General features: G+C 42.2%; 1 protein-coding gene across 1 annotated transcript in view; it reads right to left on the minus strand.

The window, feature by feature from the left end:
• The window catches only part of CYP19A1 (cytochrome P450 family 19 subfamily A member 1), a 78,545-nt gene that overhangs the window by 21,959 nt on the left and 29,162 nt on the right, over positions 1 to 27,424 (minus strand). The window contains exons 7-9 of the mRNA XM_069762124.1: positions 11,578 to 11,692; positions 11,355 to 11,469; positions 4,070 to 4,232 (exon numbers count right to left, since the gene is read on the minus strand). Coding sequence (XP_069618225.1) covers positions 4,070 to 4,232; positions 11,355 to 11,469; positions 11,578 to 11,692 — 393 coding nt within the window. The remainder of the gene's footprint in view (positions 1 to 4,069; positions 4,233 to 11,354; positions 11,470 to 11,577; positions 11,693 to 27,424) is intronic.

Genomic DNA, 27,424 nt, shown 5'->3' on the forward strand with positions numbered 1-27,424 from the left:
AACCATTTTTTTAGGCAGCACCTCACATTTGAAGTCAGTTTGAGGGGTCTATAAGGCTGAAAATACCCAAAAGTGACATCATTCTAAAAACTGCACCCCTCAAGGTGCTCAAAACCACATTCAAGAAGTTTATTAACCCTTCAGGTGCTTCACAGAAGCCACATGGAAGGAAAAAAATGAACATTTAACTTTTTAGTCACAAAAATGATTTTTAGCAACAATTTTTTTATTTTCCCAAGGGTAAAAACGGAAACTGGACTCCAAAAGTTATTGTACAATTTGTCCTTAGTACGCTGATACCGCATATGTGGGGGGGAACCACTGTTTGGGCGCACGACAGGGCTCGGAAAGGAAGGAGCGCCATTTGACTTTTGAATGAAAAATTAGCTCCAATCGTTAGCGGACACCATGTCGCGTTTGGAGAGCCCCTGTGTGCCTAAAAATTGGAGCTCCCCCACAAGTGACCCCATTTTAGAAACTAGACCCCCCAAGGAACTTATCTAGATGCATAGTGAGCACTTTGAACCCCAAGGTGCTTCACAAATTGATCCGTAAAACTGAAAAAGCACTTTTTTTCACAAAAAATTTCTTTTAGCCACAATTTGTTCATTTCCACATGGGCAGCATTATAAAATGGATCCTAAAATTTATTGGGCAATTTCTCCTGAGTACACTGATACCTCACATGTGGGGGTAAACCACTGTTTGGGCACACGACAGGGCTCAGAAGGGAACGAGCGCCATTTGACTTTTTGAATGAAAAATTAGCTCCAATCGTTAGCGGACACCATGTCGCGTTTGGAGAGCCCCTGTGTGCCTAAACATTTGAGCTCCCCCACATGTGACCCCATTTTGGAAACTAGACCTACCGTGGAACAAACCTAGATGTGCGGTGACCACTTTAAACCCACAAGTGCTTCACAGAAGTTTATAACGCTGAGCCGGGAAAATAAAAAATCATTTTTCTTTCCTCAAAAATTATTTTTTAGCCTGCAATTTTTTATGTTCACAAGAGTAACAGGAGAAATTGGACCCCAAAAGTTGTTGTCCAGTTTGTCCTGAGTACACTGATACCCCATATGTGGAGTGGAACTACTGTTTGGGCACATGTCGGGGCTCAGAAGGGAAGTAGTCATGTTTTCAAATGCAGACTTTGATGGAATGGTCTGCGGGCGTCATGTTGCATTTACAGAGCTCCTGATGTGCCTAAACAGTAGAAACCCCCCACAAGTGACCCCATTTTGGAAACGAGACCCCCCAAGGAACTTATCTAGATATGTGGTGAGCACTTTGAACCCCAAAGTGCTACACAGAAGTTTACAACGCAGAGCCGTGAAAATAAAAAATAATTTTTCTTTCCTAAAAAATTATGTTTTAGCAAGCAGTTTTTTATTTTCACAGGGGTAACAGGAGAAGTGGACCCCAATGTTTGTTTCCCAGTTTGTCCTGAGTACGCTGATACCCCATATGTGGGGGTAAACCACTGTTTGGGCACATGTTGGGGCTCAGAAGGGAAGTAGTGACGTTTTGAATTGCAGACTTTGATGGAATGGTCTGTGGGCATTACGTTGCATTTGCAGAGCCCCTGATGTGCCTAAACAGTAGAAACCCCCCACAAGTGACCCTATTTTGGATACTAGATCCCCCAAGGAACTTATCTAGATATGTGGTGAGCACTTTGAACCCCCAAGTGCTTCACAGAAGTTTATAATGCAGAGCCGTGAAAATAAAAAATATTTTTTCTTTCCTCAAAAATTATGTTTTAGCAAGCAATTTTTTATTTTTGCAATGGTAACAGGAGAAATTGGACCCCAATAGTTGTTGCCCAGTTTGTCCTGAGTATGCTGGTACCCCATATGTGGGGATAAACCACTGATTGGGCGCATGTCATGGCTCGGAAGGAAGGGCGCACATTTGACTTTTTGAACGCAAGATTGGCTAGAATCAATGGTGGCGCCATGTTGCATTTTGAGACCACTGATGTGCCTAAACAGTGGAAACCCCTCAATTCTAACTCCACCACTAACCCCAACACACCCCTAATCCTAATCCCAACTGTAGCCATAACCCTAATCACAACCCTAACCCCAACACACCCCTAACCACAACCCTAACCCCAACACACCGGTAACCCTAATCCCAACCCTAACCCTAATCCTAACCTTAATCCCAACCCTAACCCTAATCCCAACCCTAACCACAAGCCTAATCTTAAACCTATTTCCAAACCTAGCCCTAATTCCAACCCTAACTAATTCCAACCCTAACCCTAAGGCTATGTGCCCACGTTGCAGATTCATGTGAGATTTTTCGCACCATTTAAAAAAAATCGCAGTGCCTTTTACCTGCGGATTTACCTCGGATTTCCAGTGTTTTTGTGCGGATTTCACCTGCAGATTCCTATTGAGGAACAGGTGTAAAACGCTGCAGAATACGCCCAGAGAATTGACATGCTGCGGAAAATACAACGCAGCGTTTCCACGCGGTATTTTCTGCACCATGGGCACAGCGGATTTGGTTTTCCATAGGTTTACATGGTACTGTAAACCTGATGGAAAACTGCTACGAATCCGCAGCGGCCAATCCACTGCGGATCCACGGCCAATCCGCTGCGGATCCACAGCCAAATCCGCACTGTGTGCACATAGCCTAATTCTAACCCTAATCCTAGTTCTAACCCTAACCCTAACCCTAGCCCTAACCCTAACCCTACTTCTAACCCTACTTCTAACCCTAACCCTAGCTCTAACCCTAATCCTAGTGGAAAAAAAAAAATCTTTATTTTATTATTGTCCCTACCTATGGGGGTGATAAAGGGGGGGGGGGTTCAATTACTATTTTTTTTATTTTGATCACTGTGATAGGTTTTATCACAGTGATCAAAATGTACCTGGAACGAATCTGCTGGCCGGCAGATTCGGCGGGCGCACTGCGCATGTGCCCGCCATTTTGGAAGATGACGGCGCCCATGGAGACGACAGATGGACACCGGGAGGCTTGGTAAGTATAAGGGGTATCGGAGCATGGGGGGAGAGGACAGGAGGATGGGGGAGCAGACAGGACGACGGAGGGTAGCGGAGCACAGGACGGAGGACTGGGGAGGAGATCGGTGATGGTGGGGGGGGGGGGCAGATCAGGGTTTCCAGCCATGGCCGATGATATTGCAGCATCGGCCATGGCTGGATTGTAATATTTCACCAGTTTTCATAGGTGAAATATTACAAATCGCTCTGATTGGCTGTTTCACTTTCAACAGCCAATCAGAGCGATCGTAGCCATGGGGGGTGGGGAGGGTGAAGCCCCCTGGGCTGAAGTAGCACTCCCCCTGTCCCTGCAAATCGGGTGAAATTGGAGTTAACCCTTTCACCCAATCTGCTGAGATGCGATCCCTCCATGACGCCACATGGGCGTCACAGGTCGGATTGGCACCGACTTTCATGACGCCTACGTGGCGTCACAAGTCTGGAAGGGGTTAATATGATTCAATAAAGAATATTATTTTTAAGGAGCTGGAACTACACATCATTTTCAAGGACTCTACTTTTATCTGCACAGAGTTCCGAGCACCTGCGGTGGTTGCTGGTGAGCTGGCTTAAGCCCCTTTCTGTTACATGTATGCATTATAATTTGTGTGAAATACTGTGGGGCTGCATTATACTGTACGTGTGTGTGAGTTTGTAGGACAAGCTATATTACTCATTACTTACACACTACTTTACTATGTTGCTTTACCTCTTGTTGCTGCTTTCTTCAAAGGCCTCATTAGTTATCTCATTATGTCGTCAAAGTCCAACCACATGGCTGCACAAAATTTTGTGCTGATTTCTTAGTGCCACTGCCATGCCGAATACTAGCAATTTATAGGGATTACTGTGGTTAGATCACTGGCACTGCCAATTGCCGATTGCTGGCATATCATAGTAATATGCTTACAGTGTCTTACTGAGGCAACCTATTTAAAATGTATTTTTATCACTTCACACCTAAAGTAAAATGAAAGTTCAGATTTCCAAGCTGTCCATCTGGAGATATCCCAGAAATGTCCGTGTTCTTGTCATGTGTTACTTACCAATCACCATGTTGATCTCATTTCTGATCATCTCTTCAGCTTTTGGATGTTGAGCGATGAGGATAAACATGAAGTACAAAGAGACAGACATGGTGTCAGGAGCAGCTATCAGCATCTCCAAGATACTTTGGTTCACGTTCTCAGCAGTGAGATCTCCTTGGTTCTTGGATGAAAGAAAATATTCATTAAAATTACATTACATTTGTTTTTTGGACTGTTATTTTTTCAATAAATGCTCGTTTTCATCTTTCTAATTTAATACTATAAGAGGGCAGCATTTTTTAAATATTTGCTGCATTGATGGGGCAGGTGACGTCCCCCTCTGCCATGCACCCTTATTCCTTATCCACCCATCTTTCCCAAACAGATTTGAATTAAAGCTAAGCTGGATACTATTTCTCAGTTCACTTGACGTCTGCAACTTGAACTCTGTTGCTAGAGAGCACTTATACATTTCTAATAAAAAAATGTTAACTACGTATCTCACGTTTTCTGCATTTGTAGCAACAGTGGAATATTTGTATTCATTAACCGCTTCCCGACATAGCTATTTTCCGTTATTGTATTTTTTTTTCTCTTTTTCTTCTGAAAGCCGTCATTTTTTCTTTTTTTCTTTCGACATAGCCATATGAGGGCTTGTTTTTTGTGGAATGAATACTTTTAAGTGACACCATTCATTTTCTCATGTCATGTACTGGAAAGTGGGAAAAAATATTCAAAGTGTGGAAAATTGCAAAAAAAGTGCAATTCTAGCATTGTTTTTATTTACCATGTGCACTGTTTGGTAAAAGTGACTAGTGTTTTTTTTGTTTGTTTTTTCATTTAAGCAGGGAAAAAAAATTGAAATGTGTAAAATAAAATAAATTATTTATATATATCTACTATATAATTGTCCAAGGGGTACTTCCGTCTTTCTGTCTGCAACTTCTGTCACGGAAATCCAGCGTCGCTGATTGGTCTCGCCAGCTGCCTGTCATGGCTGCCGCGACCAATCAGCGACAGGCACAGTCCGGCCGATAATTAGTCCCTCCCTACTCCCGTCTAGTCAGTGCCCGGCGCCTGCTCCATACTCCCCTCCAGTCAGCGCTGACACAGGGTTAATGGTAGCGTTAACGGACCGCGTTATGCCGCGCAACGTACTCCGTTAACGCTATTAACCCTGTGTGACCAACTTTTTACTATTGATGCTGCCTATGCAGAATCAATAGTAAAAAGATCTAATGTTAAAAATAATAAAAAACAAAAAACCTGCTATTCTCACCATCCGTCGTCCTCCGAGGCGCACGCGCCTGCCGCCAGCTTCCGTTCCCAGAGATGCATTGCGAAATTACCCAGAAGACTTAGTGGTCTCATGAGACCGCTACATTATCTGGGTAATTTCACAATGCCTCCTTGGAACGGAAGCTGATCGCAGCCGCGCCCGCATCGACAGAGTTTTGCTGGACGACGGAGGGTGAGTATAGAACTATTTTTTATTTTAATTATTTTTTTAACAGGGATATGGTGCCCACACTGCTAAATACTACGTGGGCTGTGTTATATACTGCGTGGCCTGTGTTATATACTACATGACTGCTATATACTACATGGGCAGTGTTATATACTATGTGGGCTGCGTTATATACTACATGGCTGCTATATACTACGTGGGCAGTGTTGTATACTATGTGGGCTGTGTTATATAATGCGTGGGCTGTGTTATATACTACATGGCTGCTATATACTACGTGGGCAATGTTATATACTACTTGGGCAGTGTTATATACTATGTGGGTAGTGTTATATACTACGTGGGAAATGTTATATACTGTTTGGGCTGTGTTATATACTGTGTGGCCAAAGTTATATACTGCGTGGCCTGTAATAACGCATCGGGTATTCTACAATATGTCGTGGCCTGTGCTATATACTATGTGGCTGCTATATACATACATACATATTTTAGAATACCTGATGCGTTAGAAACAGGCCACCATCTAGTATACAGTATATATATTTATATATATATATATATATGGTACAGATCAAAAGTTTGGACACACCTTCTCATTTAAAGATTTTTCTGTATTTTCATGACTATGAAAATTGTACATTCACACTGAAGGCATCAAAACTATGAATTAACACGTGGAATTATATATTTAACAAAAAAGTTTTAAAAAAAATGAATTGTGTCTTATATTCTAGGTTCTTCAAAGTAGCCACCTTTTGCTTTGATGACTGCTTTGCTCACTCTTAACATTCTCTTGATGAGCTTCAAGAGATAGTCACTGGGAATGGTTTTCACTTCACAGGTGTGCCCTGTCAGGTTTAATAAGTGGGATTTCTTGCCTTATAAATGGGGTTGGGACCATCAGTTGTGTTGTGCAGAAGTCTGGTGGATAAACAGCTGATAGTCCTACTGAATAGACTGTTAGAATTTGCATTATGGCAAGAAAAAAGCAGCTAAGTATAGCAAAACGAGTGACCATCATTACTTTAAGAAATGAAGGTCAGTCAGTCTGAAAAATTATGCAGACTTTGAAAGTATCCCCAAGTGCAGTGGCAAAAACCATCGAGAGCTACAAAGAAACTGGCTCGCTTGAGGACCGCCCCAGGAAAGGAAGACCAAGAGTCACCTCTGCTTCTGAGGATAAGTTTATCTGAGTCATGAGCCTCAGAAATCGCAGGTTAACACCGTCTCAGATTAGAGACCAGGTCAATGCCACACAGAGTTCTAGCAGCAGACACATCTCTACAACAACTGTTAAGAGGAGACTTTGTGCAGCAGGCCTTCATGGTAAAATAGCTGCTAGGAAACCACTGCTAAGGACAGGCAACAAGCAGAAGAGACTTGTTTGGGCTAAAGAACACAAGGAATGGACATTAGACCAGTGGAAATCTGTGCTTTGGTCTGATGAGTCCAAATTTGAGATCTTTGGTTCCAACCACCATATCTTTGTGCAACGCAGAAAAGGTGAACGGATGGACTCAACATGCCTGGTTCCCACCGTGAAGCATGGAGGAGGAGGTGGGATGGGGTGGGGGTGCTTTGCTGGTGACACTGTTGGGGATTTATTCAAAATTGAAGGAATACTGAACCAACATGGCTACCACAGCATCTTGCAGCGGCATGCGATTCCATCCGGTTTGCGTTTAGTTGGACCATCATTTATTTTTCAACAGGACAATGACCCCAAACACACTTCCAGGCTGTGTAAAGGCTATTTGGCCAAGAAGGAGAGTGATGGGGTGCTATGCCAGATGACCTGGCCTCCACAGTCACCAGACCTGAACCCAATCGAGATGATTTGGGGTGAGCTGGAGCACAGAGTGAAGGCAAAAGGGCCAACAAGTGCTAAGCATCTTTGGGAACTCCTTCAAGATTGTTGGAAGACCATTCCCGGTGACTACCTCTTGAAGCTCATCAAGAGAATGCCAAGAGTGTGCAAAGCAGTCATCAAAGCAAAAGGTGGCTACTTTGAAGAACCTAGACTATAAGACATAATTTCAGTTGTTTCACACTTTTTTGTTAAGTATATAATTCCTCATGTGTTAATTCATAGTTTTGATGCCTTCAGTGTGAATGTACAATTTTCATAGTCATGAAAATACAGAAAAATCTATAAATGAGAAGGTGTGTCCAAACTTTTGGTCTGTACTGTATATATATATGTATATATATATCAGTACAAAAAGCAGGCAGCACCCAACTGATTTTTACACTGCTATTATCATTACAAATGGATGTTTGATTTGGGGGCCTTGCACTTATGATTTATCTATACGTTACTGTTCCAATTTGTTTTGCTATATATATATATACATTTTTGATATATGTATATATTTTCCTTGTGTTGCCATTTTCCAAGACCCATAACACTTTCAATTTGTAGCCTACGTGGCTCTGAGCAGTCTACACCCCAAGCTGATGTTTTTATGGATACCATTTTGTGGAAGAAATTTTGTTGTTTTTTTTTCATTGTTGTGGCAGCTGAAAAATCATAATATATAATTTACCAATCAAGTTAATTCATTTTATATTTTGATAGACTGGACTTTTATGGATGTAACAATACCACATATGTGTATTTTTAATTTATTTTATTTATTTTTACTGGGGTAAAAGTGTAGTGATTTGAAATTTTTATATATTTTTTATATTTTAAAATACATTTTTCAGCATTACCCCGGCTGCTATGGCAACTCAGTGGCGCTATGCGATCACGTCACGGGGGCGCTCGGGAGCACATGGAATGATGCACCCCCTACTAGCACACTATAAATGCCACCATCAGAGATTGACAGCATCATTTCACAGGTTAAGGGTATGTGCACAGGTTGCAGATTTGCCTGTGGAATTTTCTGTGCAGATTCTTCCCTCTCTTGCCAGAAAACACAGATGCAGATTTGCTGCGTTTTTTGATGCGTTTTTTAATGTGTTTTTTTAATGCAGATTTGCTGCATTTTTTGATGCGTTTTTTAATGTGTTTTTTTAATGCAGATTTGTATGCGTTTTTGAAAGCTAAATAAAGATCTATTATTGAAAAAAAAAAGATTTGTGATGTAATTTCTGGTCCAACCTCCTCTTTAATATTTGTCCAACCCACACTCCATTAGATAGATAGATAGATAGATAGATAGATAGATAGATAGATATGGGATAGATAGATAGATAGATAGATTAGATAGAAAGAATGAGATAGATAGATATCTATAGATACACCCACGAGTACTAAGAGAACTAAGTAATGTAATAGATAAACCATTATTTCTTATTTTTAGGGACTCTATAGCGACAGGGTCTGTTCCGCAGGATTGGCGCATAGCAAATGTGGTGCCAATATTCAAAAAGGGCTCTAAAAGTGAACCTGGAAATTATAGGCCAGTAAGTCTAACCTCTATTGTTGGTAAAATATTTGAAGGGTTTCTGAGGGATGTTATTCTGGATTATCTCAATGAGAATAACTGTTTAACTCCATATCAGCATGGGTTTATGAGAAATCGCTCCTGTCAAACCAATCTAATCAGTTTTTATGAAGAGGTAAGCTATAGGCTGGACCACGGTGAGTCATTGGACGTGGTATATCTCGATTTTTCCAAAGCGTTTGATACCGTGCCGCACAAGAGGTTGGTACACAAAATGAGAATGCTTGGTCTGGGGGAAAATGTGTGTAAATGGGTTAGTAACTGGCTTAGTGATAGAAAGCAGAGGGTGGTTATAAATGGTATAGTCTCTAACTGGGTCGCTGTGACCAGTGGGGTACCGCAGGGGTCAGTATTGGGACCTGTTCTCTTCAACATATTCATTAATGATCTGGTAGAAGGTTTACACAGTAAAATATCGATATTTGCAGATGATACAAAACTATGTAAAGCAGTTAATACAAGAGAAGATAGTATTCTGCTACAGATGGATCTGGATAAGTTGGAAACTTGGGCTGAAAGGTGGCAGATGAGGTTTACCAATGATAAATGTAAGGTTATACACATGGGAAGAAGGAATCAATGTCACCATTACACACTGAATGGGAAACCACTGGGTAAATCTGACAGGGAGAAGGACTTGGGGATCCTAGTTAATGATAAACTTACCTGGAGCAGCCAGTGCCAGGCAGCAGCTGCCAAGGCAAACAGGATCATGGGGTGCATTAAAAGAGGTCTGGATACACATGATGAGAGCATTATACTGCCTCTGTACAAATCCCTAGTTAGACCGCACATGGAGTACTGTGTCCAGTTTTGGGCACCGGTGCTCAGGAAGGATATAATGGAACTAGAGAGAGTACAAAGGAGGGCAACAAAATTAATAAAGGGGATGGGAGAACTACAATACCCAGATAGATTAGCGAAATTAGGATTATTTAGTCTAGAAAAAAGACGACTGAGGGGCGATCTAATAACCATGTATAAGTATATAAGGGGACAATACAAATATCTCGCTGAGGATCTGTTTATACCAAGGAAGGTGACGGGCACAAGGGGGCATTCTTTGCGTCTGGAGGAGAGAAGGTTTTTCCACCAACATAGAAGAGGATTCTTTACTGTTAGGGCAGTGAGAATCTGGAATTGCTTGCCTGAGGAGGTGGTGATGGCGAACTCAGTCGAGGGGTTCAAGAGAGGCCTGGATGTCTTCCTGGAGCAGAACAATATTGTATCATGCAATTAGGTTCTGTAGAAGGACGTAGATCTGGGAATTTATTATGATGGAATATAGGCTGAACTGGATGGACAAATGTCTTTTTTCGGCCTTACTAACTATGTTACTATATAGATAGATATATAAATCTATAGATCTATCTATTCATCTATAGATCCATCTATCTATCGATCTATCTATCTGTAAATATATCGATATCAATAGATAGATAGAGCTATAGATAGATAGATAGATCTATAGATTGAAAAAAAATCTGCGTTAGGCCGGTGTCACACTTTACGAGAAACTCGCACGAGTCTCACACCTCAATACCCGGGCACTGCTGCTGGCACTTGGACCCGAGCGTTCAGCTGCATAGAAATACATGCAGCCGCACACTCCGGTCCCAGTGTCAGCGGCAGTGATGGGTATTGAGGTGCGAGACTCGTGCAAGTTTCTCGCAAGTGTGACCCCGGCCTTAAAGGCAATATCTGTCGCAATTTTCAAGTCATTCAAGACTTACAACTTGTGTCCTTTACTCATTTACCGGCAACCGTCATCACCGCCATACACCTTAGGACCCCTGGGGACACCACTTCACCTGTGGGAAGTGTACCTTCAGTACTGCAATAACACCCCCCAGAGGACCCCTTTAACGCAGCGTCGGTCCCACTATTGACCGAACACCACAGGTGGCATCATGACAGACTTATGAACACTTTTCCCTTAAAAGACCATTCCCTTTTACAGTGAGTCCCAGGGCCATGGACTGGGTCGCAGGCACCGTGACATCCCCTTTAATAGCCGACCGGACCCGGTACCGAGTACCTTGCTCTGGTGGGCGACTCACAAGTAACCTACATTAGCGAATTGGTGCCGAAAATCTGCAGCATTAAAAATGCACTAAGTACTCAAAGTGGGAATGTAGCCCCGGAGGCGCTGCCTGTAGGCGAGTACATCCTGCCTCCGGGACGCACCATCCTGCAGTGCCTGGAAAGCAACAAGGCTGTACAATCTGAACTATGGATTGCAGTGTGCTCCATGTATATTTGTGTGCATGAGATGTTTCAGATGTCAGATCCTTCTTAGCATTCAGCTCTTAGATTTGTAAGCAAGGTATCATCTGTTTCTCTGCACACTTACTTATACAGGTCTTTACTTACACACCTGTGCGAAAATCAGCTCCGTTGCAAAATCGATAGTCTCATCCAGCTTGTCTGAAGTGGAAAGCTCCCGTCGCTTTTGCTCAATGAGAATTTCAACAGCCTCTTTCAAATCATTGCTGAAATACCAAGAGAAGACACTTACTCACAATCTGCTAAATTTTGGGGGGTTCGTACACAATTACACTCACAGTGGGGAAAGAATTGTTTAGTCAGAGGGAACTCACGCTGATTTCTCATACTTCTTGTAGAGCCAGGAAATTTTAAAGAATATGTCTGGTTTCAGCAGAAGAGCCTGCCACGCGTCAAAATATTTCTGAATCTTCACAACAATGTCATTCTCTGGAAACAACAATGATAAAATGGTGAGAGCATGACACAACACCCAACGCTTAGGTCTATAGAAAGCAAGGCTTGTATCCCACAATTATGTATGTAACCCAGATGTACATGAAATCTAGAACTATTCATAGATTAAAGGGAACCTGTCACCCCGAAAATCGCGGGTGAGGTAAGCCCACCGGCATCAGGGGCTTATCTACAGCATTCTGTAATGCTGTAGATAAGCCCCCGATGTTACCTGAAAGAGGAGAAAAAGACGTTATATTATACTCACCCAGGGGCGGTCCCACTGCTGGTCAGGTCAAACGGGCGTCTCCGGTCCGCTGCGGCGCCTCCCATCTTCATTACAAGACGTCCTCTTCTGATCTTCAGCCCCGTCTCTGGCGCAGGCGTACTTTGCTCTGCCCTGTTGAGGGCAGACAAAGTACTGCAGTGCGCAGGCGCCGGGCCTCTGACCTTTCCGGCGCCTCCGCACTGCAGTACTATCCTCTGCCCTCAACAGGGCAGAGCAAAGTACGCCTGCGCCGGAGCCGTGGCTGAAGATCAGAAGAGGATGTCTTGTAATGAAGATGGGAGGCGCCGCAGCGGACCGGAGACGCCCGTTTGACCTGACCAGCAGCGGGACCGCCCCTGGGTGAGTATAATATAACGTCTTTTTCTCCTCTTTCAGGTAACATCGGGGGCTTATCTACAGCATTACAGAATGCTGTAGATAAGCCCCTGATGCCGGTGGGCTTACCTCACCCGCGAATTTCGGGGTGGCAGGTTCCCTTTAAGGAACATTTGTCACCAAAACACTGTATGCTTTTACACCTATGCCTTTAAATATAATAGGACCAAGCATTGGTCTATTGCTTGGTCTATGATTTAAATGTATTAATACTGTGATTTTCCTTAATTTCATCATAGTTTCATAGTTTTTACAGTTGAAGGTAGACTTAAGTACATTGAGTTCAACCTATGGCCTAACATGTTGATCCAAAAAGAAGGCAAAAACCCCATGGGGCAAACACTAATAGCTCCATATTAGGGGAAATATTCCTTAACAACTCCACAGACGATAACACCGGTCTACAAAAAAAAAAAAATTCTGGCATGGACTTTAAGGGTACTGTCTCACAGTGGCACTTTTGTCGCTACGACGGTACGATCCGTGACGTTCCAGCGATATCCATACGATATCGCTGTGTCTGACACGCAGCAGCGATCAGGGACCCTGCTGAGAATCGTACGTCATAGCAGATCGTTTGGAACTTTCTTTCGTCGCTGGATCTCCCGCTGTCATCGCTGGATTGGTGTGTGTGACACCGATCCAGCGATGCGTTCGCTTGTAACCAGGGTAAACATCGGGTTACTAAGCGCAGGGCCGCGCTTAGCAACCCGATGTTTATCCTGGTTACCATCGTAAATGTAAAAAAAAACAAACAGTACATACTCACATTCCGGTGTCCGTCAGGTCCCTTGCCGTCTGCTTCCCGCACTGACTGACTGCCGGCCGTAAAGTGAAAGCAGAGCACAGCGCGCTGTGCTCTGCTTTCACTTTACGGCCGGCAGTCAGTCAGTGCAGGAAGCAGACGGCAAGGGACAGACACCGGAATGTAAGTATGTAATGTTTGTTTTTTCTACGCTGGTAACCAGGGTAAACATCGGGTTACTAAGCGCGGCCCTGCGCTTAGTAACCCGATGTTTACCCTGGTTACCCGGGGACTTCGGCATCGTTGGTCGCTGGAGAGCTGTCTGTGTGACAGCTCTCCAGCGACCACACAACGACTTACCAACGATCACGGCCAGGTCGTATCACTGGTCGTGATCGTTGGTAAATCGTATAGTGTGACGGTACCCTAAGAACAGTTTTAGACTAATTTGAGGGTGCTGAATTCAAATCTGATCTTATAATTTCTCTATCACATCACATTTTTGCGCTATAGCTATTTAGCCCATTTTCATGAATTCCATGATAAATATAAGTAGTGTATGAAAAGTGCTGGTTTATACGGTTCACTAAGGTAAATTTAGCTTTCATTTAGTCTCCCAATAAATGTGAGAATATCTTTGTTTTCTTTGAACATGCATAATTCCCATTTATTATAACATCCTTGTTTTCTGTGCTACTGGGACAGAAGAGCTACAGCAGAGCATTGGGTGAAAACTGAATGGCCTCAGCGACAGAGTTTGGCGATGAGAATGTCATCCATGATCCTCTAGTGGATAGAAAGGACATTGTCTTTCCTCTCTTAGGCTGCCGTCACACTAGCAGTATTTGGTCAGTATTTTCCATCAGTATTTCTCAGCCAAAACCAGGAGTGGGTGATAAATGCAGAAGTGGTTCATATGTTTCTCTTATACTTTTCCTCTAATTGTTCCACTCCTGGTTTTGGCTTACAAATACTGAGGTAAAATACTGACCAAATACTGGTAGTGTGACGGCAGCCTTACACATAAAACTTGGATTGATGAAGCAGTTCGTCAAAGCTCTCAATCACAGTGGAGAATGCTTTAACTATATAATGCTTTAACTATATATGTTCAACTTTTCCTGGTCTTAGTGAAGAGAAGAAAAAGGCTGGAATATTGATGGACCTCAAATAAGAACACTTATGAGAGACCCAAATTTTATCACATCAATGAATGAGACGAGCTTGGAATGCATTTTGTAATGTGGTGCAGAATTTTCTAGGGAATAAGAAAGCAGACAACTATGAAGAGATTGTGGAAGAGCTACTAATGAGGCCGGTGTCACACTAGCGAGTTTTACGGACGTATGAGCGCATAAAATACGTCCATAAAACACGCATTACACACGGCCCAATTATTCTCTATGCCCCAGCTCCTATCTGCCGTATTTTACTGATCCGTATTATACGGCTTTCTATGGCCGTTGAAAATCGCAGCATGCTGCGTTTGTCACCGTATTGCGCAAAAAAATCGCCAATGAAAGTCTATGGAAGCCAGAAAAATACGGATTACACACGGACCAGCAGTGTGACTTGCGAGAAATACGCAGCAGTGTTAGAGAGAAAAGCCGGCAATTCAGTGCGGTGTACAATAAAATCACACTGACGGCTTACAATAGAATAGGTAGAATAAATGTGTACACATAGAATAGGTATATATATATATATATATATATATATATATATATATATATGTCAGTGAGACACATATATGTATATATATTAATATTTCATACAGCGCTAGATAGCTTAAAAGCCGGTAATTCAATTGCCGGTTTTTGCTATCTCCTTCCAAAACCCGACATGATTTGAGACATGGTTTACATACAGTAAACCATGTCATATTCCCATTTTTTTTGCATATTCCACACTACTAATGTTAGTAGTGTGTATGTGCAAAATTTGGGCATTCTAGCTATTAAATTAAAGGGTTAAAAGGCGGAAAAAATTGGCGTGGGCTCCCGCGCAATTTTCTCCGCCAGAGTAGTAAAGCCAGTGACTGAGGGCAGATATTAATAGCCTAGAAAGGGCCCACGGTTATTGCCCCCCCCCCCTGGCTAAAAACATCTGCAACCAGCCACCCCAGAAAAGGCACATCTGGAAGATGCGCCTATTCTGGCACTTGACCACTCTCTTCCCATTCACGTGTAGCGGTGGGATATGGGGTAATGAAGGGTTAATGCCACCTTGCTATTGTAAGGTGACATTAAGCGAGATTAATAATGGAGAGGCGTCAATTATGACACCTATCCATTATTAATCCAATTGTATTAAAGAGTTAAAAAAAACACACACACATTATTAAAAAGTATTTTAATGAAATAAACACACCGTTTGTTGTAATATTTTATTGTACGCTCAATCCATCTGAAGACCCTCGCTCTGTGACAAAGAAAAAATAATAAACCAACAATATACATACCTTCCGAGGATCTGTAACGTCCCACGTTGTAAATCCATCTGAAGGGGTTAATTTTTTTTACATCCACGAGCTCTGCTATAATGCAGCTATGCTCCTGACTGTAAAACCCCAGCGAATGAATGGAAACTAGGTCAATGACCTGTAGTTACCTTCATTCGCGGTGAGGCGCCCTCTGCTGGATGTCCTTCGAGCGTGGGAAAAAATCTGAAAAGTTCCCAGGCTCGAGTTCAAATGAGGACAACCAGCAGAGGGCTATAACTTTTTTATTTTTTTGCTGATGGCACTTTGTGGTGGCTCTTTTTTTGCGGGACAACATGTCATTTTCGGCGGTACCATGTTTATTTATATCCATCTTTTTGATCGCGTGTTATTCCACTTTTTGCTCGGCGGTATGATGATAAAGCATTGTTTTTTGCCTCGTTTTTTTTTTTTTTTTACGGTGTTCACTGAAGGGGTTAACTAGTGGGACAGTTTTATAGGTTGGGTCGTACTTTTATTGTTTTTTTTACTTACATAAAGAAATGTATTTATTGGAGCAATATATATGGTATTTTTTTTATTATTTAGGATTTTTTTTTTTTTTTTACACATGTAAAAAAAATTTTATTACTTTTTTACTTTGTCCCAGGGGGGGACATCATGGTATAGTGTCAGATCGGTGATCTGACACTTTGCACAGCATGGCCATCTTGGATCCTGGGCCTGCAGAGAGGAGGATGGAGGAGACGCTCGGAACAATGCGATCACATCGCGTTCTCCTGAGGGTCTCAGGGAAGCACGCAGGGAGCCCCCTCCCTGCACGATGCTTCCCTATGCCACTGGAATGCTGCGATCATGTTTGATTGCAGTGTTCCGGGGGTTAATGTGCCAGGAGCGGTCCATGCCGGATGTCAGCTGTAATAATCAGCTGACACCCGGCCGCGATCGACCGCGCTCCCCTTGTGAGTGCGGCTGATCGCCTATGACGTACTGTCCCGTTCCTAGGAATTAAGTTCCAGGTCACCACGACGGGATAAGGCTATGTGCACACGTTGCGGATTAGGCTTAGGAATTTCTGGTGCGGATTCTGCCTCTCCTGGCAGAAAACGCACCTGCGGATTTGTTGCGTTTTATGTGCGTTTTTGCTGCGGTTTTCTTGCGGATTTGCTGCGTTTTTTTACCCCTGCGGTTTTCTATAATGGAATGGGTACAAAAACGCTGCAGATTTACAAAAAAGAAGTGACATGCTACTTCTTTTAATCCGCAGCGTTTCCGCAGTGGATTTTCCGCAAAGTGTGCACAGCATTTTTTTTCTCATTGATTTACATTGTACTGTAAATCAATTGCGGATCTGCAGCATTTCTGCACTGCAAAAAATGCTGCGGCTCCGCAGAGAATCCGCAACGTGTGCACATACCCTTATATGTCTAATGGCAGAAAGGGGTTAATGCATCCTATTATTTTATTTGACTTGGCAGCAGCTGACTGACACTAGTCAAAGTTGAGTTTTCTCTCCTCCCATACGCCAAAGTCTTTATCAGTGAGTTTTACCCAGTGTTTTACCACTTAGTATATAATAATACAATTTATTTAATCTTCCCAAATGCATAACCTCACGTTTATCTACATTAAATTTCAATGTCTCTGCCCAAATAAAAATTCCTCTTCTCCAGCTACAGATGGTTTAAAAAAAAACAAAAAACAACCAAAAACTGCATTTTATTCTCCTTCCCGGGTCCAGCGCTGAATCTCCACTGCTGCTCCTGGGGTTCATTATTGGCTGCAGAGCTGATGTCTTGCTGATAGGCTCTGCAGAGATCAACTGAGCTCAGCGGCACTGCACAAGTCGATGGCACAAATAGCTCAGAGCAGCTAAACGCACTCATTGGCTGCAGCGCTGCAGAAAAAAACAGACACCGGGAGCAGCGGCAGAGACTCAGTGCTGGACCTGGGGTAGCTTGGTTGAGAACAGTTTATTTTTTTTAAAACAAACTGCAGCCTAACAAAGAAACCGGAAAGACCCTTCAAAGTTTCAGAAGCTTCCTATCTGTACTAAATTTCATATGATCTTTAACCCCTTAACGACCAGAGGTATTTTTATTTTTGCATTTTCATTTTTTGCTCCTCTTTTTCTCAGAGCCTTAACTTTTTTAATTATTGGACAAAATGGCCTTTTGAGGGCTTGTTTTTTTGCGGAACAAGTTGTACTTTTGAACAACACCATTGGTTTTAGCATATCATGTACTGGAGAATGGGAAAAAAAATCCAAGTGCGGTGAAATTGCAAAAAAAGCGCAATCCCACACTGTTTTTTTTGTTTTTTTTACCATATTCATTAAATGATAAAACTGACCTGCCATTATGATTCCCCAGGTCATTACGAGTTCACAGACACCAAATATGTCTAGGTTCTTTTTTGTTAAGTGGTGAAAAAAAATTCCAAAGTTTACTGAAAACAAATAATTGCGCAATTTTCCGATACCCGTAGCGCCTCCATTTTTCGTGATCTCAGGTTAGGTGATGGCTTATATTTTGCGCGCCGAGCTGATGTTTTTAATGATATCATATTGGTGCAGATACGATCTTTAGATTGCCTGTTATTGCATTTTAATGAGATGCTGCGGCAACCAAAAAGACGTAATTCAGGAGTTTTGACTTTTTATCTCATTACGTCGTTTAACGATCGAGTTAATTCTTTTTTTTATATTGATAGATCGGGCGATTCTGAACATAGCGATACCAAATATGTGTATGGTTGATTTTTTTTTAATTGTTTCATTTTGAATGGGGCGAAAGGGGGATGATTTGAACTTTTATATTTTTTATATGTTTTTAATATTTTTAAAAACATTTTTTTTTACTTTTTGCATGCTCCAATAGTCTCCATGGGAGACTAAAAACTGCAGTACTTTGATCGGATCTGCTACACACAGGTGATGATCAAATTGCCTGTATGTAGCAGAAATTCTCACTCAGTGCTGGAGCCCATATCAAAGGGAGGGATTCCGACATCGGCATACTATTACGCCTGATGTCGGAAAGGGGTTAAATGGGTTGTGTGGTATGAAATTATCATTTAAGGCCAGTTTCACATGTCAGTGGCTCCGGTACGTGAGGTGACAGTTTCCTCACGTACCGGAGCCACTGACACACGTTGACACATTAAAATCAATGCATCTGTGCAGATGTCATTGATATTTTGCGGACCGTGTCTCCGTGTGCCAAACACGGAGACATGTCAGTGTTCGTGGGAGCGCACGGATTACACGGACCCATTAAAGTCAATGGGTCCGTGTAAAACACGTACCGCACACAGACGTTGTTCGTGTGCAGTCCGTGTGCCGTGCAGGAGACAGCGCTACATTAAGCGCTGTCCCCCCCACTGGTGCTGAAGCCGCAATTCATATCTTCTCTGCAGCAGCGTTTGCTGTAGAGAAGATATGAATAATCGTGTTTAAAATAAAGATCTATGTGCCCACCCCCCTCCCACCCCCTGTGCGCCCGCCCGCTGTTATTAAAATACTCCCCCGGCTCGCTCCCTCGCCGGCGCTGCTTCCTGTCCTGGCCGCATCTTCTACTGTATGAGCGGTCACGTGGGGCCGCCGATTACAGTCATGAATATGCGGCTCCACCTCCCATAAGTGTGATGCCGCATATTCATTACTGTAAATGAGCGGCCCCACGTGACCGCATACAGTAGAAGGTGTGGCCAGGACAGGAAGCAGCGCCGACGAGGGAGCGAGCCGGGTGAGTATTTTAAAAACAGTGGGGGGGGGGGGGGCGCACAGGGGGTGGGAGTGCGGTGGGGACATGGAGCTTCATTTTAAACACGATTATTCATATCTTCTCTACAGCAAACGCTGCTGCAGGGAAGATATGAATGGGGCTTCAGCACCAGATGCTGGTGCGTGTGGTACCCAGCACGGTGCGTGTGGTACCCAGTGGGCACATGGGCGGCACACGTGTGCTGCACGTGTGCCACACTGATGTGCCACAGAAACGCACGGGCACACGGACACGGATAATTCCGGTACCGATTTTTCCGGCACCGGAATTATCTGGACGTGTGAGACTGCCCTAAAGCAATGTTTCTCAACTCCATTCCTCAAGACTCACCGACAGGTCAGGTTTTCGCAGTAAGACCAATGATATTGAATGACGTAGTGCAGATCTGTGTATTTTTTCTCACCTGTATTCAGTGTGAGAAAATAATCACTGCATTCCGTGATTTCTTTCCGAAATCAGATGGGTGCAGGAAAATAACTGGATGTCATATGAAGCTACAGTATAGCATTGGCACTTTTATTTATATATTGCTTTCCTGTAAGATGGGAGACTGTAAATGCTCCTGTAAAAGGTTAATGGCTGCTGAGTAAAAAATGGATTGTATACTGATGAACAGTGAGAAAAAATCATCCCACCATCCAGGATGAGAATGGGATCAATTTATCTAATATATAAAGCTGAATGTATGTGTGTGTATGTATGTATGTATGTCCGGGATTGGCATCTGTACCGTCGCAGCTACAGCCACAAAATTTTGCACAGTCACATGACTGGACCCCGAGAGCGTCATAGGCTATGTTGTGAGGTGACATTTTAACCCCGCGCGTTCCAATTCACCAAACAATTTTGCCCCTATCTACATAATGGGGAAAAAAGTGAAAGGAAAAGTGTTGGAGGCGTCGCAGCTACAGCCACAAAATTTTGCACAGTCACATGTCTGGACCCTGAGAGCATCATAGGCTATGTTGTGAGGTGAAATTTTAACCCCGCGCTTTCCAATTCACCAAACAATTTTGCCCCTATCTACATAATGGGGAAAAAGTGAAAGGAAAAGTGTTGGAGGCGTCGCAGCTACAGCCACAAAATTTTGCACAGTCACACGTCTGGACCCCGAGAGCGTCATAGGCTGTGTTGTGAGGTGAAATTTTAACCCCGCACTTTCCAATTCACCAAACAATTTTGCCCCTATCTAGATAATGGGGAAAAGTGAAAGGAAAAGTGTTGGAGGCAAATTGACAGCTGCCAGATGTGAACAAGGGGGACTTAAAGAATGAGAGCGATGGCACCAAAGAGTATATACCGTACAGTTGCTAAGGTGGGGCCCCGACCTGGGATACTCATCACACACGGGGATATGAACACACACACAAAATGCGCCACACACTACCACTTGCTTGAACACATATTACCCTCAGCACACATTTCACCATACATACACCAACCTCGCCACATAAAAGTCGAAACACAAAAGTCGCCGCTCAAAACTCGCCACGCGCAAAACTCGCCACATGCAAAAACTAGGCTCATGCAAAACTCGCCCCAAGTGCAAAACTCACCTCATGGAAAACTCGCCACACGCAAAACTTGCACACGTGGAAAAATTGCCACATGCACAAAAGTTGCAACATATGCAAAAGTTGCCTCACACAAAACTTGCACATACTCAAAAGGCACCACACATAAAACTCGCCACGCGCAAAACTCGCCATGCGCAAAACTTGCTGCACACAACTTGCTACACTAACCGGTCACATGCAACTCGACACACAAAAAGTTGCTACACGCATGTCACCAAACAAAAATCATCTCAGAAAAGTCGCTACATGCATGTCGCCACCCGCAACTCAACACACACAACTTGACAAACGAAACTCGCCCTAAAACACACACAAGTCTAGTATTATCCTTCAAAAATAAAAATCTGATTAATAAGCAGACAAACTACAAGAGCAACAAATGTACCATATAGGAAATATGGCAGCTGTCAGTCACATGACCTGTCTATTATGTGTATGTGTGAGCTAATATATACTGCCAGGGGGGAGGGCTTCCTGTTGGCTGGGGATTTATCAGGCTGCCAATTTAGCTTACAAATACTGAGGTAAAAATACTGAGCAAATAACGTGTGAACGCGGTCTAATACAGGAGGAGATGACATACAGATATATACTATATACAGGAGGAGATGACACACAGGTATATACTATATACAGGAGGAGATGACACACAGGTATATACTATATACAGGAAGATTGGTAGAGCAGCTTAGTATACATTTTTTGCAAAAAACGTATCAACCAAATACCCTGTTATTTACATCTTTTACTAGCAATTGCGGATTACTGCAAACATTTTTTCAAACTGAGTGTTTTTGGTTTTACCATTCTCTTTTGTGTCTTCAGGTTTCTTGGTGGTGTGTGAACATGTTCTTACAGACTTGTTCACTGTGCAAGTAGCCCATGTGTTCCTGTTTCCATGATTGTTCTCTTGTGTCTACAAGACTGGGGAGTTCCACCACTCCTCTTGGGCTAGCTGCACAAAAGCTGTTCTGCCCTGTATGCACACATGGATTTTTCCTCTCTGAACCCTGTTCACACAGGTAATATACAGATGATCAGGTTTTTAAATACATCAGATAGGGATTGCATACATTAGTTAGGACTGCTCTGATATGGGTATACCGTGAAGATTGGTAGAGCAGCTTAGTATACATTTTTTGCAAAAAACGTATCAACCAAATACCCTGTTATTTACATCTTTTACTAGCACTTGCGGATTACTGCAAACATTTTTTCAAACTGAGTGTTTTTGGTTTTACCATTCTCTTTTGTGTCTTCAGGTTTCTTGGTGGTGTGTGAACATGTTCTTACAGACTTGTTCACTGTGCAAGTAGCCCATGTGTTCCTGTTTCTATATACAGGAGCAGATGACACACAGGTATATACTATATACAGGAGGAGATGACACACAGGTATATACTATATACAGGAGCAGATGACACACAGGTATATACTATATACAGGAGCAGATGACACACAGGTATATACTATATACAGGGGAGATGACACACAGGTATATACTATATACAGGAGGAGATGACACACAGGTATGTACTATATACAGGGGAGATGGCACACACATATATACTATACACAGGGGAGATGACACACAGGTATATACTATATACAGGGGAGATGACACACAGATATATACTATATACAGGAGAGATGACACACAGGTATATACTATATAGAGGAGGAGATAACACACAGGTATATACTATATACAGGGGAGATGACATACAGGTATATACTATATACAGGAGGAGATGACACACAGGTATATACTATATACAGGAGCAGATGACCTAGAGGTATATACTGTATACAGGAGGAGATGACATACGGGTATATGCTATATATAGAAGATGACATACAGGTATATACTAAATACAGGAGGAGATGACACAGATATATACTATATACAGGGGAGATGACACACAGGTATATACTATATACAGGAGGAGATGACATACAGGTATATACTAGATATAGAAGGAGATAACGTACAGGTATATACTATATATAGGAGGAGATGACATACAGGTATATACTATATACAGGGGAGATGACACACAGCAGGTATATATTATATACAGGGGAGATGACATACAGGTATATACTATATACAGGAGATGACATACAGGTGTATACTATATATAAGGGAGATGACAAACATGTATATACTGAGGTGAAAATGAGAGGTGTGAGGTGAAAATGAAAAGGTGTGAGTGCAAAATGAGAGGAGTGAGGGAAAATAGTGGAGTGATCAGAAAATGACAGATGTGAGGTCGAAATGACAAGTGTTAGGGGGAATGAGAGGAGTGAGGGTGAAAATAAGAGGTGTGAGGGGGAAAATGAAAGATGTGATTGGGAAAATGAGAGGTGTGATGGGAAAATAAGAGAAGTGACGTGCTATAACTAACCACAGATATTTACTATGCCCAGGCAACACCAGGCTCTTCAGCTAGTATATATATATATATATATATATATATATATATATATATATATATATATACAGTTAGGTCCATATATATTTGGACAGAGACAACATTTTTCCAATTTTGGTTATAGACATTACCACAATGAATTTTAAACAAAACAATTCAGATGCAGTTGAAGTTCAGACTTTCAGCTTTCACTTGAGGGTATCCACATTAACATTGGATGAAGGGTTTAGGAGTTTCAGCTCCTTAATATGTGCCACCCTGTTTTTAAAGGGACCAAAAGTAATTGGAAAGATTCAATAGTTTTAAATAAAATGTTCATTTTTAGTACTTGGTTAAAAACACTTTGTTGGCAATGACTGCCTGAAGTCTTGAACTCATGGACATCACCAGAGGCTGTGTTTCCTCCTTTTTGATGCTCTGCCAGGCCTTCACTGCTGTGGTTTTCAGTTGCTGTTTGTTTGTGGGCCTTTCTATCTGAAGTTTAGTTTTTAACAAGTGAAATGCATGCTCAATTGGGTTGAGATCAGGTGACTGACTTGGCCATTCAAGAATATTCCACTTCTTTGCTTTAATAAACTCCAGGGTTGCTTTGACTTTATGTTTTGGGTCGTTGTCCATCTGTAGTATGAAACGACGACCAATCAGTTTGGCTGCATTTGGCTGGATCTGAGCACACAGTATGGCTCTGAATACCTCAGAATTGATTCGGCTGCTTCTGTCCTGTGTCACATCTTCAATAAACACTAGTGACCCAGTGCCACTGGCAGCCATGCATGCCCAAGCCATCACACTGCCTCCACAGTGTTTTACACATGATGTGGTATGCTTTGGATCATGAGCTGTACCGCGCCATACTTTTCTCTTTCCATCATTCTGGTAGAGGTTTATCTTGGTTTCATCTGTCCAAAGAATGTTCTTCCAGAACTGTGCTGGCTTTTTTAGATGTTTTTACAAAGTCCAGTCTAGCCTTTTTATTCTTGATGCTTATGAGTGGCTTGCACCGTGCAGTGAACCCTCTGTATTTACTTTCATGCAGTCTTCTCTTTTGGTAGATTTGGATATTGATACGCCGACCTCCTGGAGAGTGTTGTTCACTTGGTTGGCTGTTGTGAAGGGGTTTCTCTTCACCATGGAGATTATTCTGCGATCATCCACCACTGTTGTCTTCCGTGGGCGCCCAAGTCTTTTTGCATTGATGAGTTCACCAGTGCTTTCTTTCTTTCTCAGGATGTACCAAACTGTAGATTTGCCACTCCTAATATTGTAGCAATTTCTCAGAACGTTTTTTTCTGATTTCACAGCTTAAGGATGGCTTGTTTCACCTGCATGGAGAGCTCCTTTGACTGCATGTTTACTTCACAGCAAAACCTTCCAAATGCAAGCACCACACCTCAAATCAACTCCAGGCCTTTTATCTGCTTATTTGAGAATGACATAACAAAGGGATTGCCTACACCTGTCCATAAAATAGCCTTGGAGTCAATTGTCCAATTACTTTTGGTCCCTTTAAAAACAGGGTGGCGCATGTTAAGGAGCTGAAACTCCTAAACCCTTCATCCAATTTTAATGATGATACCCTCAAATGAAAGCTGAAAGTCTGAACTTCAACTGCATCTAAATTGTTTTGCTTAAAATTCATTGTGGTAATGTCTATAACCAAAATTAGAAAAATGTTGTCTCTGTCCAAATATATATGGACCTAACTGTATATATACAGATACTCGTGTGACCCTAGCTTTAATGATGGACCCCAGTCCGACACAGAATGCAGTAGTGGTTGTGCAGAATTATATAAAGACTCTTTACAAGCTCAATTTTTTTATATGAATCCTCCACCAGTCGCATTCTGACACAATGCCAGCCATTACTGAGGGCATCAGACTGCTTTTTCCACAAGACGATCACAGCAGATAGAGTTTCTGGAAAGGCACCATTTTTAGCATCTCAGATTAGTTTCAGTTACTATGGCAGCTATATTCATGAACAGAAACAATGGCTATGGGTCATTTACATCCAGTTTTATTTTTAGATCCAGCCGGAATTAATTGGATTCTATACACAATGATTGCACATTCCCAATCTGAGTGCTCCCCTCCATCCAACTAGGAATTGTAAGTGTCACTTCCTATGGACTCACTCAGTAAAGCTGACATAAAATCGTTTCGAGCTCACCATAATGTCACTGCTTCGTATTCCCAGTCGGTGGTAGATACCGTACAATACTGAATGGTTCCCAGGAGAAGGTCAAAAGGAAACCATAATCAGAAGACAGGTTTGGAAATCTTCCCTATTTCTACTCTCCGGGGTTTCCATCGCTTTTATGGTTGTAAACCTTTCAATGTTTTCTTATGTAAGTGCAGTATGCGGTCATTACAGAAAGGGAAGTATTTATTTTCTTGTTTTGTGCTATAAAATGATCACTCGCTCACTAGTTATGTGAAACAAGTAATGCTGCCTACATGTGGAACCTGACCACATACTGGGATTTTTTATAAACACCATCTCGCCGGACTTGATGATGGTTGTGTAGGAGATAAACGCTCCTGACTCATTAAGAGGTACATGTTTCTTAATGAATCAGGAGCATTTAACCAGTGGCATGCACCTAAGTGCGCCATGCCAGAAATCTTACTCCTTTCAAAAAACTGACCGCCACATCCAAACAGACTAAGTGTGAACAGGTGCTGAACCTAGAGTCACCAACTCATATACAGTCAAATACATAAGGCAGCACACTGCAGCGCTTAAACATGCAAACATGAAACATGAAAATTGAACTGCATTACTGCACTAGAAATTAAATGAAAAGTTAGAGTGTTTAGGGCAGAAATTCGCCATTTCATGTGTACCTGGTAGCCACATTAAGGCATCTCTCGTATACCAGGTCCTACACTTTCCTTTCCTCGCTGAGAATAAACGTCTTCATCTGAATGGGTACCTACTGTGAAACCTCTTGTTAGACTAAATTTTTCTCTCTCTGTGGAGGGGTAATGGACCTGCTGCGATTAAAACACCTGTGGCTAAGAGGACTCCGCTCAGTCAAAAGGTTAATGAATACAAATTTCAAAAAAACTGACCGTCACATCCAAGAAATCTTACTCCTGTCAGAGACTGGAGTAATATTCCTGCCATAAAATACACATAAAATACACACCATAGCTCGTTAGGAATTATATGAACTGTGGTGTTAGGCCCCTGCTTTGCCCTGTCCCACCCCTGATCCTCCCATTTTGTTAGATGTGGGAGAAATTGCTAAAAAAAAATGCCATAAGTCGTAACATTTTTGCATAACTCCAAGGTGCCCCCAAATTTGGCAACTTTTCAAAGCGATTTACGCAAGAATTCTAGCGAAAATGCTTTGATGAATCGGCGACCATTGTGTTCTTTTCGATAATTTTATATAGAGATGCAAGCATGGGAGAGATACCAGGGGGTAAGAGGGCATTCCAGCTAAAGTGGAAACATAAATGCAAAATAAATGACTATAGGGTAAGGACAGGAGGGAAAAACATAAGATATAAGGTAGACGCAAAGATTATCCTAAGACTTCCATGTGATGGTGGAGTGCGACCCATTCCACGTTATGCTATGGTGATTCATGGTTACTACAATGGAATTTAGTTACGGTACTACTAAAACTTAAGCTTTTTGTTTTATTGGGAATTATGATGAATTAATGAAATTCAGAAAATGATGATTTCATATACAGTTGTCCATTTTGTTTTGCACTAAACTAAAATATACAGAATTTAATGGTGTCTAAATTCTAATAAGTATTTAGTGGTGTTAAGAGAACGTGCTCTACTAAGGTGTTATCCAAGCATGCCCGAGTGCTAACAAGTGACTTCGGCATGCTCGGAAAATATGTTCAAGTCCCCGCACCAGCCACAGAACATGCAGGGATTGTCTAACAAACAGGTAATCCCTGCATGAGTTGCGGTTGTCAAGCAGTCACGAGACATGCAGCAGCAGGGACTCAAACATATTTTTCGAGCACGCCGAAGTCACTTAGTTAGCACCCAAGCATACTCAGATAACACCTTATTTGAGCATGTTTGCTCATCACCAGTATTTACAGAA

The sequence above is a fragment of the Ranitomeya imitator genome, chromosome 4, assembly GCF_032444005.1.
Source record: "Ranitomeya imitator isolate aRanImi1 chromosome 4, aRanImi1.pri, whole genome shotgun sequence".
Classification (NCBI taxonomy): domain Eukaryota; kingdom Metazoa; phylum Chordata; class Amphibia; order Anura; family Dendrobatidae; genus Ranitomeya; species Ranitomeya imitator.